Source organism: Scyliorhinus canicula, chromosome 2 (assembly GCF_902713615.1).
Source record: "Scyliorhinus canicula chromosome 2, sScyCan1.1, whole genome shotgun sequence".
NCBI lineage: Eukaryota > Metazoa > Chordata > Chondrichthyes > Carcharhiniformes > Scyliorhinidae > Scyliorhinus > Scyliorhinus canicula.
Genome location: NC_052147.1, coordinates 99,836,953 through 99,850,326, shown reverse-complemented (window position 1 = coordinate 99,850,326; position 13,374 = coordinate 99,836,953). Strand labels below are relative to the sequence as shown.

The 13,374-nt window shown below is 49.7% G+C and overlaps 1 protein-coding gene across 2 annotated transcripts in view; it reads left to right on the top strand.

Moving 5' to 3' along the window:
- LOC119956637 (transmembrane protein 151B) overlaps nucleotides 1–10,131 on the top strand; it is an 81,966-nt gene extending 71,835 nt beyond the window's left edge. The window contains exons 2-3 of one of the 2 annotated variants that reach the window (XM_038783988.1): nucleotides 6,099–7,468; nucleotides 7,851–10,131. In XM_038783988.1, coding sequence (XP_038639916.1) covers nucleotides 6,099–7,468; nucleotides 7,851–7,887 — 1,407 coding nt within the window. In that variant the 3' untranslated portion in view covers nucleotides 7,888–10,131. Of the gene's footprint in view, nucleotides 1–6,098 lie in introns of both variants that reach the window. The other variant, XM_038783980.1, reaches the window with a different exon arrangement.
- The last annotated feature ends 3,243 nt before the right edge of the window (nucleotides 10,132–13,374 follow it).

The window sequence follows — 13,374 nt, the reverse complement described above, 5'->3', positions numbered from 1 at the left end:
TCCTCCTCGGCCTGTTGGGCGGCCGGCCCTCCAGCCTGTGCAGTTGCCACCTGCCCCTCTGCAGCCCTCTCCTCTGCTGCAGCCTCCACCTCCTCTCTGGGCGGTTCCACTCACGCTGCCGCAGGGCAACTTGCAGAGCTGCGGCCATCGCCATAGCGGCCAGCATCGCGGGTTGGTGTCCGAATGCCATTCTCTGCAGGGGTGAAAGGCCAACAGGTTATCATGGCGCCTACTCCCGTGCCCATCCAGGTACCATGTGCTACATGGTGGCCCCTGTTGGCACTGCGGGCCCCATCGGTGCCCCCGGTCCTGGTGTCCGTCCCTGCTGCCAAGGGTTTCGTTGGTTGGCACTGCCCTCTCTGGGGGTTGCCATGGGTGTTGCCCTGGGTGGTTCCCCCGGTTGGTGGCAGCTGGTTGGGTGGAATGTTCGGGGGCGGGGGGGGGGGGGGGGGGGGTCCGCGCGCTGTCGTGAGGGGTGGGGTGTGTGGCTGGGCGCACCCATACAGCCGGTGTCACTGTGTAGAACCAGGGACCAGGGTGAGTGGTCAGCAAGATGACTACTGTAATGGCGGTTGGTGCCTGGGCACCCCCCAGTCCTGTGGGGAGGGGGGAAGGCACCCCGGCTGCTCTGCCTATCCGCCGGCAGCCCGCAGCTTCCTACTTTCTCTCTCTCGCTCGGCAGCCAGGACGCCAGGTGCTTGATTTTTATAACCAGAAGTGAACGACGCCATCGGGAAAACGGCTCATTGGAGGCGCTGAATCGCGGAGGTCCCGGATCATTGGGTGTCAGGCCCGCTAATGATTTGCCTACTGTACTTCTAGTTCATGCGGCGAGCGATAGATTTACTCCATTTTTGGGGTGCGGAGCATACCGATTTGGCGTCAAACCGGTGCCTACCTCAATTTTGGCGTCGGAAGCTATTCTCCGCCAAGCACGTTCGCGATTTTGGTGTCGGCAAACAGAGAATCCTGTCCCCTATGTGAGAGGGAGACAGGGTTCTAATCTAGTGGGCATCCAAGAACCAATGATCCCAACAAGCACTGCTAGTGAGGAGCCTTGTCCACTAATAGCACACTTTGACAAACCACTGGTATGCTCTCCACCACGGGTCTGTCTAGTCAATTTAATAGAGTGGGAAGTGTTCAGTACACATGAACATTAGGTAAAAGCTGCCTGGCAATGGGGTGAGCTCTGAAAATGACTCCTTAGAAAGCTGGAACAAGTATTCTCTCTGGGATCGGTTGTCATGAATGATGTTCCTGGCAGGCCCACTTGTAAATGTGCCCATGCCTTTCTTCCCATCGATGTCCATGCCACTGAATGTTATTTATGGCAGAGTATTTGATGGGATTTGAATCCAATGGATGCTCCACAAATTGAGGTCCAAATGTGAGGGCATGAGGCAGCAGGTGACATCTCAGTTGCATATTGGCACTGATCAAGCCTTGGGGTGAAAACACAACAGAATAGGATTCCATCCCAACTCTTAGCCTGTATGTTGCTTCCATGCAGAACTCAACCCCAAAGGACGATCTCACATAGCCCTGATTCAACACATGACTTTTATCTCCCTCCGTTCTTGGGCAGACAGGGCTCAGAAACTTTCCAAAATAATGGGCGTGATTTAATGGCCGCTTAAGCGAGAGTGCGACAAGGCATTAGATCGCGATAGAGGCCAAAAATGAGAACTAGGCGGCGATCGGTTTGCGATCTAACTGGCCCGCTCGCTTTGGTGAAATTAGGATCCTGCCGTAGTGTGGCAAGAAACCAATAATCATCACTTGAGCCCATCTCCATACAATTAACGGGAGTAACCCCCTATCTAACCCCCCCCCCCCCCCCCCCCCCCCTCCGTGATCTAACGGCCTCTCCAGCACGCAATCACACGGACGCCGATTAGGACTGTTTTTAAAACGTGAAGCTGGTGGAAAGGCGGCTGCGAGGAGGTTAGTGACCACCTTTGCTCCCAGACAATGAGCCGGGAGCACTGTGGTTGCTGCCCTGGTCGGGGAGGGCCACCACCAGTTGAGACTGGGTGGGGGGGGGGTTGTCTGAGCGCCGAGACGTCTGCCATGCCACCCCTTTGTGATCCTGTTCTGGGGGAAACCCCAGCCCCTGCCCCACTGATAACCCATAACTCCCACTGACCGCGGAGGCCTCTGGCCATGTGGCTGAAGGCGATTGCTAATTGAGAATTGACAATCGTGGTTAAGTGAGCACTTCACACCTCCCAAGTGGATCCCTGTGAGTGGGTGAGCTATGTAGCATGTGAGGGTTATTGCCTAGCATCCCAATCCGACTGTGATATCAGGACACGGTCAGGATCAGGAAGATACTTCTGCAGAGACGATGGCAGGTGGGGGGGTTGGGCCTCCCGAATTTATTGTATTATTACTGGGCGGCGAATGCTGAGAAGGTGAGAACTTGGGTCAGAGGGGTGGGGGGGAGGTCCCAGTGGGTCAGAATGGAGGAGAGTCTGTGCAGGGAGTTGGGCTGAGGGTGTTGGCAACAGCGCCGCTCCCAATGGCCCCGGGTAAATATTCTGGGAGTCCGGTGGTGGTGGCAACGCTGAAGATTTGGAGGCAGTTGCGCCAGCACTTCAAGATGTGGGCGGGGTCAAGAGAGATGCCGATTGGGAGGAACCATAGGTTTGAGCCAGGGAAGTGGGATGGGAGGTTTCAGAGATGGGAGGAGAGGGGAGTTAGGGTATTAAAGGACCTGTTCCTGGGAAGTCGCTTTGTGAGGCTGGAGGAGTTGGAGGATAAATATGGGCTGGGGCAGGAGGAAGCTCCGGGATTTTGCCAAGAAGGAGGTTCAGAGCTTCCTAATAGCACCAGCATCCACATTGTTGGAAGAGGTATTGACGACAGGGGGAAATGGAGAAGGGGGTGGTGTAGGCGATCTATGGGAGGATTTTGAGGGAGGGTAAGGTATTCTTGGAGAAGATTAAAACCAATTGGTGGGGGAAGAGTTGGGGGAAGACTATCTGTGGAGTGAGGTGCTCCGGAGGGGAAACGCCTCAACCTTGTGCATGAGGTTGGGCTGATATAGTTAAAGGTGGTGTACAGGGCGCACCTGATGAGGGCGAGGATGAGCCGACTCTTTGAAGGGGTGGAAGATGTATGTGAGCGCTGTGGGAGGAGCCCCGCAAACCATGTTCACATGTTTTGGTACAGCCTGTAGCTGGAGGGATATTGGAGGGAGGTCTTTAAGGTCATCTCGGTGGTAGTACATGTGAGTTTTGAACCAGGACCCCTAGAAGCCATTTTCAGGGTGTCATACCATCCGGGCTGCAGACGGTGCGGGGGCAGATGTTTTAGCCTCGCTGATTGCCCGGAGGCAGATCTTACTGGGGTGGAAGTCAGCTTGGCAGGGGACCTGCTGGAATTTTTGACGCTCGAGAAGATGAAGTTTGAGTTGAGGAGGAGGATGGAAGGGTTCTACAATTCATTGGCATTGTGTATCTTGCACTTTCAAGAATTGGATGCCATCGGACATTTGGGGGAGAGGGGGGGCTAGTAGGGGGGGAAGGGGTACTAATGCTAGTACATTATTTACTGTTTACTGTGTATGGGATGGCCGTTGCTACTCTTTTGGTCTTTTTTCTTTTGTTCTATTTGGAATGTATGGATGACGTTTGGTTTGTATGTTGATGGGATGCTGGTTGTGGGATTGATATTGTATTTCTTATTGTTGGTTGTCTTTTGTTGGTTGTCTATTTGATGAAAATGCGGAAAATAAGAAGAATTTTAAAAAATGTTAAAAAGGGGAACTTAATGGCTCTTGAATTAGTCAGAGGGTTTTATCATCTGGCTTTCTGTCTCTGAAAGGAGATCCGTGGCCTGCAATTGACTCCATGGTGTGCTGGTCATACCATATCTGGTTGGCCCTATAGTCCTTCCAGTCCTTCCTTTTGTACATTTGTGTGCACATTGACATAAGAGCTCAGGGTTATCTTGCTTGCTGAATGTCCGATCCTTCTCCCCATGAAGAAGGCCTCACTGCCCAATCCAAGCTCTATATTGACAGCAACTCAAAGATTGCAAATTTGGTGTGGGAAGAACAATCCACCTACACTCTGCCTGTGATACTGAAATGGGGAATGAGGAAATAGGACAGGAGGAGGAGAGTTGGAGAGGGATAATTATAAAGAGGAACTCAGTGAAGTTGACTTGACTCACATTAGATTTTTAATCATCTGAAAAGTGAAATATAATGGTGAAGTCAGCAGGTTTTTATATGTGGGACTATGGAAAGAACTAAAACATACAAGCACAAAATTCATACTATCCAGATAAGACATGAGGCTGAACAGACCTTTCACCCAACAGAAGGCTGGAGATGCAAATGCTGGTTTTATTGAATTATATGGATTAGTATAGAGAGAGATAATCAAATGCAGAGTACTGATCTCATGAAAGATCATCCTGAGATTTTAACACTGTTTCTCTCTCCACAGATGCTGCCAGACCTGCTGTGTATTTCCAGCATTTTCTGTTTTTATTCCAGAATTCTAGCATTCACAGTATTGTATCTTTTCCAGAGTATCATAGAATCCCTACAGTGCAGAAGGTGGCCAATTGGCCCATCGTGTCTGCACCAACTCTCTGAAAGAACACCCGAACTAGACCTTCTCGCCGCCCTAACCCCATAACCCCAACTATCCAGCAATCCTTGGACACTAAGGGGCAATTTAGCATGGCCAATGCACCTAACCTGCACATCCTTAGACACTAAGGGGCAATTTAGCATGGCCAATCCACCGAACCTGCACATCCTTAGACACTAAGGGGCAATTTAGCATGGCCAATCCACCGAACCTGCACATCACTGGACACTAAGGGGCAATTTAGCATGGCCAATCCAGCCAACGTGCACATCTTTAGACTGTGGGAGGAAACCAGAGCACCAGGAGAAACCCATGCAGACAAGGGAAGAACGTGCAAACACCAAAGACAGTGACCCGAGGCTGGAATCGAAACCGGGTCCCTGGTGCTGTGGCAGAGTGCTCACCGCTGTGCCACCATATCACATCAATGCACAACATGACGGTTGCTGAGTTCTGGGGATCCTGGACTGGGATTTGTAAGGAAGGCAATGGGTTACGGATAGATAATTTAGGATGTGGCATTGGATGGATGCACTGCCTTGCGCCAAAGCTATGTTTGGGAGTATGGTTGTCCATCTCATCCTCAGAAGGCTCTGGAGATTAGACAGAGATCACGAGAGAATGGGATGTGTAACGGCCAATAGAACAAAGATAAAATCAGGCAGAGCCCTTGATAGATTCGGCAGGTGATCATCATCATCGTCATATTTATTATCGTCACAAGTAGGCTTACATTAACACTGTAATGAAAATCCCCTAAACATCCATTTAATAATGATCTTTATTGTCACAAGTAGGCTTACATTAACACTGCAATGAAGTTACTGTGAAAAGCCCCCAGTCGCCACATTCCGGCGCCTGTTCGGGTACACCGAGGGGGAGTTTAGAATGTCCAATTCACCTAACAGCACGTCTATCGGGACTTGTGGGAGGAAACCGGAGCACCTGGAGGAAACCCACGCAGACACGGGGAGAACGTGTTGACTCCGCACAGACAGTGACCCAAGCTGGGAATCGACACTGGGACCCTGGGGCTGTGAAGCAATAGTGCTAACCACTGTGCTATCGTGCCACCTGTTTGGTCTATGAAAGGAGATTGAATTGAGCAGAGTTCATGATGAAGCAGACTGTACATGGTTTGGGGAAGAGAATTAGTTGAAGTGGGGTTCAGAATGGAGTGAATTATGTATGCAATTTGGTAGATGAAGTCAGCTGAGTCTAGGACAGAGCAGATTGCATGGGGCTACAGCAAGAAATTAGATGGGAAAGAGCAATAGACGGAGTTTTAGACATGGTCTGTGGGAGAATATTAAATGGTCTTGAGCCCAGAATAGAGGGCATTCTACAAGGGAAGAGTGAGCTTGAAGTGCTACATTTTCTTATTCCATGTTTCCATGCTATATGAATTTAGAAAAAGTTGGTTGCCACTGGTAATAATAATTCTGCATTTCTTGTTTCCTTTTGCTTCCTGGAATGAACTACAAGCAGCAGAGACCAGCGAAACAGTCACTGAGTACCTCAGTTTGCCGGGAATCGCACTGGAAGTGTCTGATCCTCTCTCTTCTTATGTATGGATGCCTGGGGGCTGTGGCCTGGTGCCAGTTAACCCGAGTCACCAAACTCAGCTTCGACAGCTCCCTGAAGGGCAAGTCAATGATCTACCACGACAGCCCTTGCTCCAATGGATATGTTTACATCCCGCTGGCCTTCCTGGGAATGCTCTACATGGTCTACCTGGTGGAATGCTGGCACTGCCACGCTCGGAGTGAATTCCAGTACAAAGCAGACATCGACAGTGTCTACGAGCGAATAGGCTGCATGCAGCAGGCCACCCCCTGCATCTGGTGGAAGGCCATTAGCTACCACTTTGTGCGACGCACACGCCAGGTGACCCGCTACCGCAACGGCGATGCCTACACTACCACGCAAGTGTACCACGAGCGGGTCAACACACATGTGGCCGAGGCAGAGTTCGAGTACGGCCGGTGCGGCGTGCGCGATGTGTCGAAGGAGCTGCTGGGTCTGGAGTGCTACCCAGCCACCAGGCTGCGTTTCACCAAGTGTTTCAGCTTTGCCAACACCGAGTCGGAGAACTGCTACCTGAACCAGCGGGCACACTTTTTCAGCGAAATCGAGGGACTAGATGACTACATGGAGGCCCGGGAGGGGATGCAGCTCAAGAATGTGGACTTCAAGGATTACATGATGGTTTATGTAAACCCTGACCGCCTCCCATGGTACATTTCGCACTACGCCTTCTGGGTGGCAGGTCTACTCATGCTATCTTGGCCTCTCAGGGTCTTAGTGGAATATCGGACTGCCTATGTCCACTATCACGTGGAGAAGCTCTTTGGGCTGGAGTACGTGGGGGTGACCCCAACAGAGGAGACCGGCCCGAGCTCTCCAGTGGCCCGAGTTGGCACTGTGGACAGCACTGAGCTCGAGTGGCACATCCGCACCAACAGGCAGCTCATCCCCAGCTACTCGGAGGCTGTACTGATGGACCTGGCCTCCTTGTCCATCTGCAATGGCTACTCGGCTTGCGGCATTGTCCGCCCGGACTGCGACGGCAGGTCCAGCAGCTCCTCCATCTTCTCCCGCAATGTGTGCCGCAGCCACTCCCGCTTCTCCCTTGACACCAGCCGTTTCTCGCTCTGCCGCGTACATGGGTCCCGCCGCACCGGCCTGTGGCATAGCCGGAGCAGCAACATCAACGAGCGCTGTCGCGACGACCAGTGTCGCTCCTACTCCAGTCAGCTGGCGGTCAGCGAGAACCCACCAAACTACCACGATGCCCGCTTTTTCCCGGTGCTGATTGTCCACCGGCCCTGTCAGGGTAGCGAGGGGGAGGGGCGCAGGTATTACATCCGAAGAAACTCCTGCCTCGAAACGTCTTTGTGACCTCCTGCGTTTGGTTCTGACCCACGTTAATTCCCGTCCCCTCCATGTCTCAAATTTATAATCCCGATCCTCTTGTTCAAATCCTACCATAGTCTTGCCTTCCCTCTATCTCTCTAACCTTGTCCTCAAGAACCTTCAAGCCTCCATGATCTCTGTGCTCCTCCAATTCTGACCACTTGTGAACTCCCCCTTCCTCCACTCCACAATCAGCTGCCCAGTCCCAAAGTTACGAATTCTCTCCCTGAACTTCCCCATGTGTCTCTCTCTTTCCTTGTCCTTCGAACCCCTCCTTCGAACCTACCTCTTTAACTAAAATTTTGGTTGTCTGCCCCAATACAGCTTCTTGTGGCTCGGTGTCATCAAAGGTGCTATATAAATGCAAATTGTTGTCGCTGCCTCCAGGACCGTCCAGGTTGGGCCAACATCCAGGGTTTGTGATCTTCTCCAGATGGCAATGACGATCAGCGTGCATGCACTTCCTATCCACGGGCTCTGCCACAGGCTCGAACCTCAAGAAGCACTGAGAGCCGGTGAGATCTCTTCTGGGTTGCCTTTATAAGCTGCTGACAGTGAGCTCACAAAAGATCCTGAAAATGTTTTTTCCATTTCAATCGTTTTGAGCAATAGATGACTGTGGAAAAGAAAGGAGACGGCACTGTGCATTCCTGAATTCGGAGGAGGAGAGATTTTTGGTCGAATGGGTATGGACCATAGGCAAATCTGAAAAACCAAATTAACAACACACATTAATGTCAAACACAAAGCCTGATATTGGTTTGCTTTCATCCTTTAGGAGGGAATCCCACTGAACGACTTGATAGCCCCAGATGCTATAGGAATTGTCTATAATGTATTGCTGTATGGGGAGAAGCTACTGGCATCTTTCAGTTGTCCCCTGTTACACACTTTAGAGCAGCTGGTTTGAGACCATTTGGGAGCAGCCATTTTCTACAGAGTTCCTTTCTTTAGACCATCGGCAAATGTTGAGGGGTGGACAGGTGATGGGGTTGGATGGGTGGTGGTCATTCTCACACTGTTGTGAAATTCCTCTGTCCACCATTGTACCGCCTGTATTAAAGTATACTGATTTCACACCGTGCTATTTCACCCCAGTTGAATGGGGACACTACTAATAAACCCACAAGCGGTGGCACTCTCTAATGAGGCCCTGCATAAGATGTCCGCCGCCCAGGCTGTCTCCAGTTGGCAGCTCAGCTTGGGGGAGGGCATGACAGGAAAGGATTCCAAGGTAAATCTCAAACGCCAAGTGGCTCTAAATCCTCCCCAGTTCTCTGTTTAGATCTTACCACACAATCTCTCGCTCTCTGTGTAAAGTAGTTAAATCTATATTGCCTGTATCTCAACTCTCTTCTATTCATTGCCCTAGAGTTTGTGTTAATCTCAAAACACATGGAATTAATGGAGTTCAATTTGTAATTCTTCAACAATTGAGTAAGATCTACATCTGCAGAAGAATTTGATATAAACATGAAAAGGAAAGTTTGCAGGGATATGGGGTTAGAGCAACAGAAGTGGAACCTCTTGAATAGCTTTGTTTAAAGAGCTAGCACAGACACAATGGACCGAATGGCCTCCTGCTGTGTTGTAATATTCTGTCACCTGCCAGAAGTGTTCTTCATGCAAAGAATAGTAGAAATCTCAAATTCTTCCCCCTCGAACATGTTGAGGCTAGTTAAATTGAAAATGTCCAAACGGATTTCAATTAGACAAGAGCATTAAGAGTCGAGGACTAAGATGGATAAATGGAGTTAAGATACAGATAAATGGCGATAAATACAGATAAATGGATATAAAATGAAGATAAATGGAGTTAAGTTAGAGATAATAAATGAAGTTAAGATACGGATCAATGGAGTTAAGTTACAAATCAGTGGATATAAAGTATAGAAAAATGGAGTTAAGATACAGGTAAATGAAGATAAAATGCAAATAAATGGAGTTAAGTTAGAGATAATAAATGGAGTTAAGATACGGATCAATAGAGTTAAGTTACAAATCAGTTGAGATAAAGTATAGAAAAATGGAGTTAATATACAGATAAATGAAGATAAAATGCAAATAAATGGAGTTCAGATAGAGATAATAAATTGAGTTCAGATTCAGATTGGATCAATGGAGATAAAGGGCAGGATTCTCCATTCATTCGCGTGTTGGGATTTTCAGTCCCGCTGCAGTGAATGGGGATTTGACTGAGCCCAAATACTCCGTCCTTGCTGGCAGGGGTTGGCTCACAATGGAGAATTCTGGCCAAATTACAAATAAATGGAGTGGAGATGCAGGTCTAGCATGAGGGGCTGAAAGGCTATCTCCTGTTCCTATGCTCCTGAGCAACCAATTCAAGGCTGGAATAATTTGAAATAGAGTCGAAATTTATTGGTGGCTACGACCCTCAGCTTGTTCCTGGCCGTACTGTGATCCATGATGCGGGCTGTCATTGCTCAGGATTGTTCTGCAATTTCCATACCCAAGAATGAATCGACTGGAGAGAAAAATCCATAGAATTCCTACAGTACAGAAGGAGGCCATTTAGCCCATCTGGTCTGCACCAACCCTCTGAAAGAGCATCCTACCTAGGCCCACTCCCCCACCCTATACCTATATCCTAAAATATGCATCTTTGGACACTAAGGGGCAATTTAACATGGCCAATCCACCTAACATGCACTCTTTGGACTGTGGGAGAAAACCAGAGCACCCGGAGGAAACCCATGCAGACATGTGGGGAACATGCAAACTCCACACAGTCACCCAAGGCTGGAATAGAAACCGGGTCCCTGGTGATTTGAGGGAGCAGTGCTAACCACTGTGCCACCACAGGACATTTGGTTTAACCAAAGGGCTTGTTTGTTTTCCAATTGGTGAGGGAAGGAGGGACCCTGTGAAGATGGGCACATCAGGTAACCAATGGTGTGTGTTTGTTGGGGGGAGGGTCAGTTATAAGTCATGTGATGACACCTCTTGGAATTGGCGACCCAACCAGTCAGCTGCACCTTTAGGTGGGGATTTAGCAGGGAGCTCATTCTCGTCCTCCCTCCAGAGAGCATCCCACCATTGAAGACAGAGTGGCCGCTAAGATTGTTACCCAAGTATATAAGACATTTGTCTTTGGTGACTTTGAATGCAAAAGTTTCCCATGGGTGCGTAAGGATAGTTATTAAGGATGATTATCTGGACCTTCTGACGTAAGGGGTAAATTCCAGGTTCCACTGTTTATAGCACATAGAACATACAGTGCAGAAGGAGGCCATTCAGCCCATCGGGTCTGCACCGACCCACTTAAGCCCTCATTTCCACCCTATCCCCATAACCCAATAACTCCTCCTAACCTTTTTGGTCACAAAGGGCAATTTATCATGGCCAATTCACCTGACCTGCACGTCTTTGGACTGTGGGAGGAATCCAGAGCACCCGGAGGAAACCCACGCAGACACGGGGAGAAAGTGCACACTCCGCACAGTGACCCAGCGGGGAATCGAACCTGGGACCCTGGCGCTGTGAAGCCACAGTGATATCCACTTGTGCTACCGTGCAAGCCAACAATAGAGAATTCTGGCTGGAAGTGCCACATAGTTTTGAGGGACTGATAAATACAGTGGGATCTTTCTGTGTTCCTTTGTGCTTGGTTTGGGGGGGGGGGGGGGGGGGTGAATTTGACCGGAACCTAGATTGACAGGGTGGTTGATTCAAGGCCTCCTGCCTTGGGGTGCTGTTGCAAACTGCATAGTTCAAAGGATAGCTTTGGATGGAGTGGCCCTTCTGCCCATTCAGTGGTATCCTTTTCAAATACCAACCTTTTTATCTCCAGCTATCAGCTATTATTCAGTTGGTGTAACACTCAGACCAGGAGGTTGTGGGGTCAAGTCCCAGTGAGAAGAGTTGGGCATGTAATCCCGGCTGGGCCTTCAACGCCCTGCTGAGGGAGCGCTGCACTGTCAGAGGTGCTGGCTTTTCCATAAATTGCTAATTACATCCTTTCCAGTTTGCCACTCTGAGGCCAAAGCAGGAACCCCTTGGAGTGGTTGGGAAACACTGTCTCTAGGTCAGACATAAAGGAGTGCACTATTTGCATCATCAATCTTGTTATTCTGGGTCTGAAATGAGAAAAACTTTCACAACCTCAAACAGCAATGTGATAACAACCAGATAATCTTTTTAAATTGTGTTGGCTGTGGGATAAGCATTGGTCAGGACCAGCTCCTGTTCAAAATAGTGCCAGGGAATATTTTGAACTGCATGAGGGCAGACAGGGCCATAGTTTAAGATAACACCTGAAAGACAGGAATGAAAGCAGAAAATGCTCTGAAACCTCAGCAGGTCTGGGAGCATCTATGGAGAGAGAAACGGGGTTAACAGGCAGGATTTACCATCTGTTCACGCCGGCGGGAAATTCCAGCCCCAAGCCGGTGCACGAGTTTCCGGGCGACAAGGGGCGCAGTCAACGGGAAAACCTGTTGACAAGGGCGGGACCGGTAGATCCTGCTGGCTGGCCACCTCTGCTGCTGGAAAACACGTGGCGGGTTGGTGGGAAAATCTCCCCCCCCCCCCCCCCCCCCAACATTCCAATCCACATTCAGTCATAATGGACTTGAAACGTTAACTGTTTCTCTCTCCACAGATGCTGACAGACTTGCTGAGTTTTTCCAGCATTTTCTGTTTTTATTTCAGGTTTCCAGCATCTGCAGTATTTCGCTTTCATCTGAAAGACGATGCCCGCAATAGTTTCCACACTCTGGTGCAGCACTGATGCCTGCAATAGTTTCCACACTCTGGTGCAGCACTGATGCCTGCAATAGTTTCCACGCTCTGGTGCAGCACTGATGCCTGCAATAGTTTCCACACTCTGGTGCAGCACTGGGACCGTCAGCCTGGATTTGTGTCCAAGTCTCTTAAAGTGAGATTTGACGCCGGATCCAGCTGATTGAAAGGCAAGCTTGTTACCCCACAGAGCCACAGGGGAGGTTTACTCTGAATACGCTCGATGATTTCCTTGAGCTGGCTTGTTCTCGATGAGCTGCAGATGAGCCAGAAATCTGTGCCTGCGCCTGCTTTTAGCCTGTTTGTGGGTATACACCAACTGGCATGGAGTGGGGAAAGCAGAGATTACTGTATCTATCAGGTCTTGAATAGCTAGGAGTGAATTAGGACTAACATCCTGGCTAGGAATGACCTAGAATTTACAACACAGAAGTGAGGCATTCATTCCAGTCGATTACAGCTGAGCTGATGGGAGTGACACTACAGTTGGCTCACTGCCCACAGGGAGACGCTAAATGGACCAGGATTCCTAACGGCTAACCTTATTTTGCTGGAAGTGCACATGTGGGAACATCAGATCAGGAAGGGGTTTGGCTACGATGCCTCCTGTAGTGGAATAGTCAGTGACTAGTCTATGCTCACAAGGCCGCTGTGGTATCACACTCCAGCAGGGAGTGGCGAGCAACGAAACAAAAGCAGTTGGCATGAGAGATCAGAGCTAGACTTCCGTCAACTTCTTCAACCCGCTGGAATAAACAGAAGACGCCGGGGAGAATTGCTCACGTGACGTTGGGGAGGCCCTGAAGGCTTTGAGGAGTGAGCTGTACAAGTCCCTCTGCTGCGGGCTAACTGCTGACTTTGGATGTTTTGCTGTGTCTAAATGTCACCTGATTTGTCAGCCCTGGTCTGTTTTAACTGCAAACATTGTGGAGTATTGCACTGGGACTAACTATGCAAACATACGCTCGCTCCTTTGTAAGTCAAGGCTGTTGGAGATGGGAGTGAGGAGGCAGAGAACAGCCAACTGGAGCACCTGAATGTATTTATGTTGTCTCTCCCCGAGCAGCAGCTCTCTCTCTGTCCACGG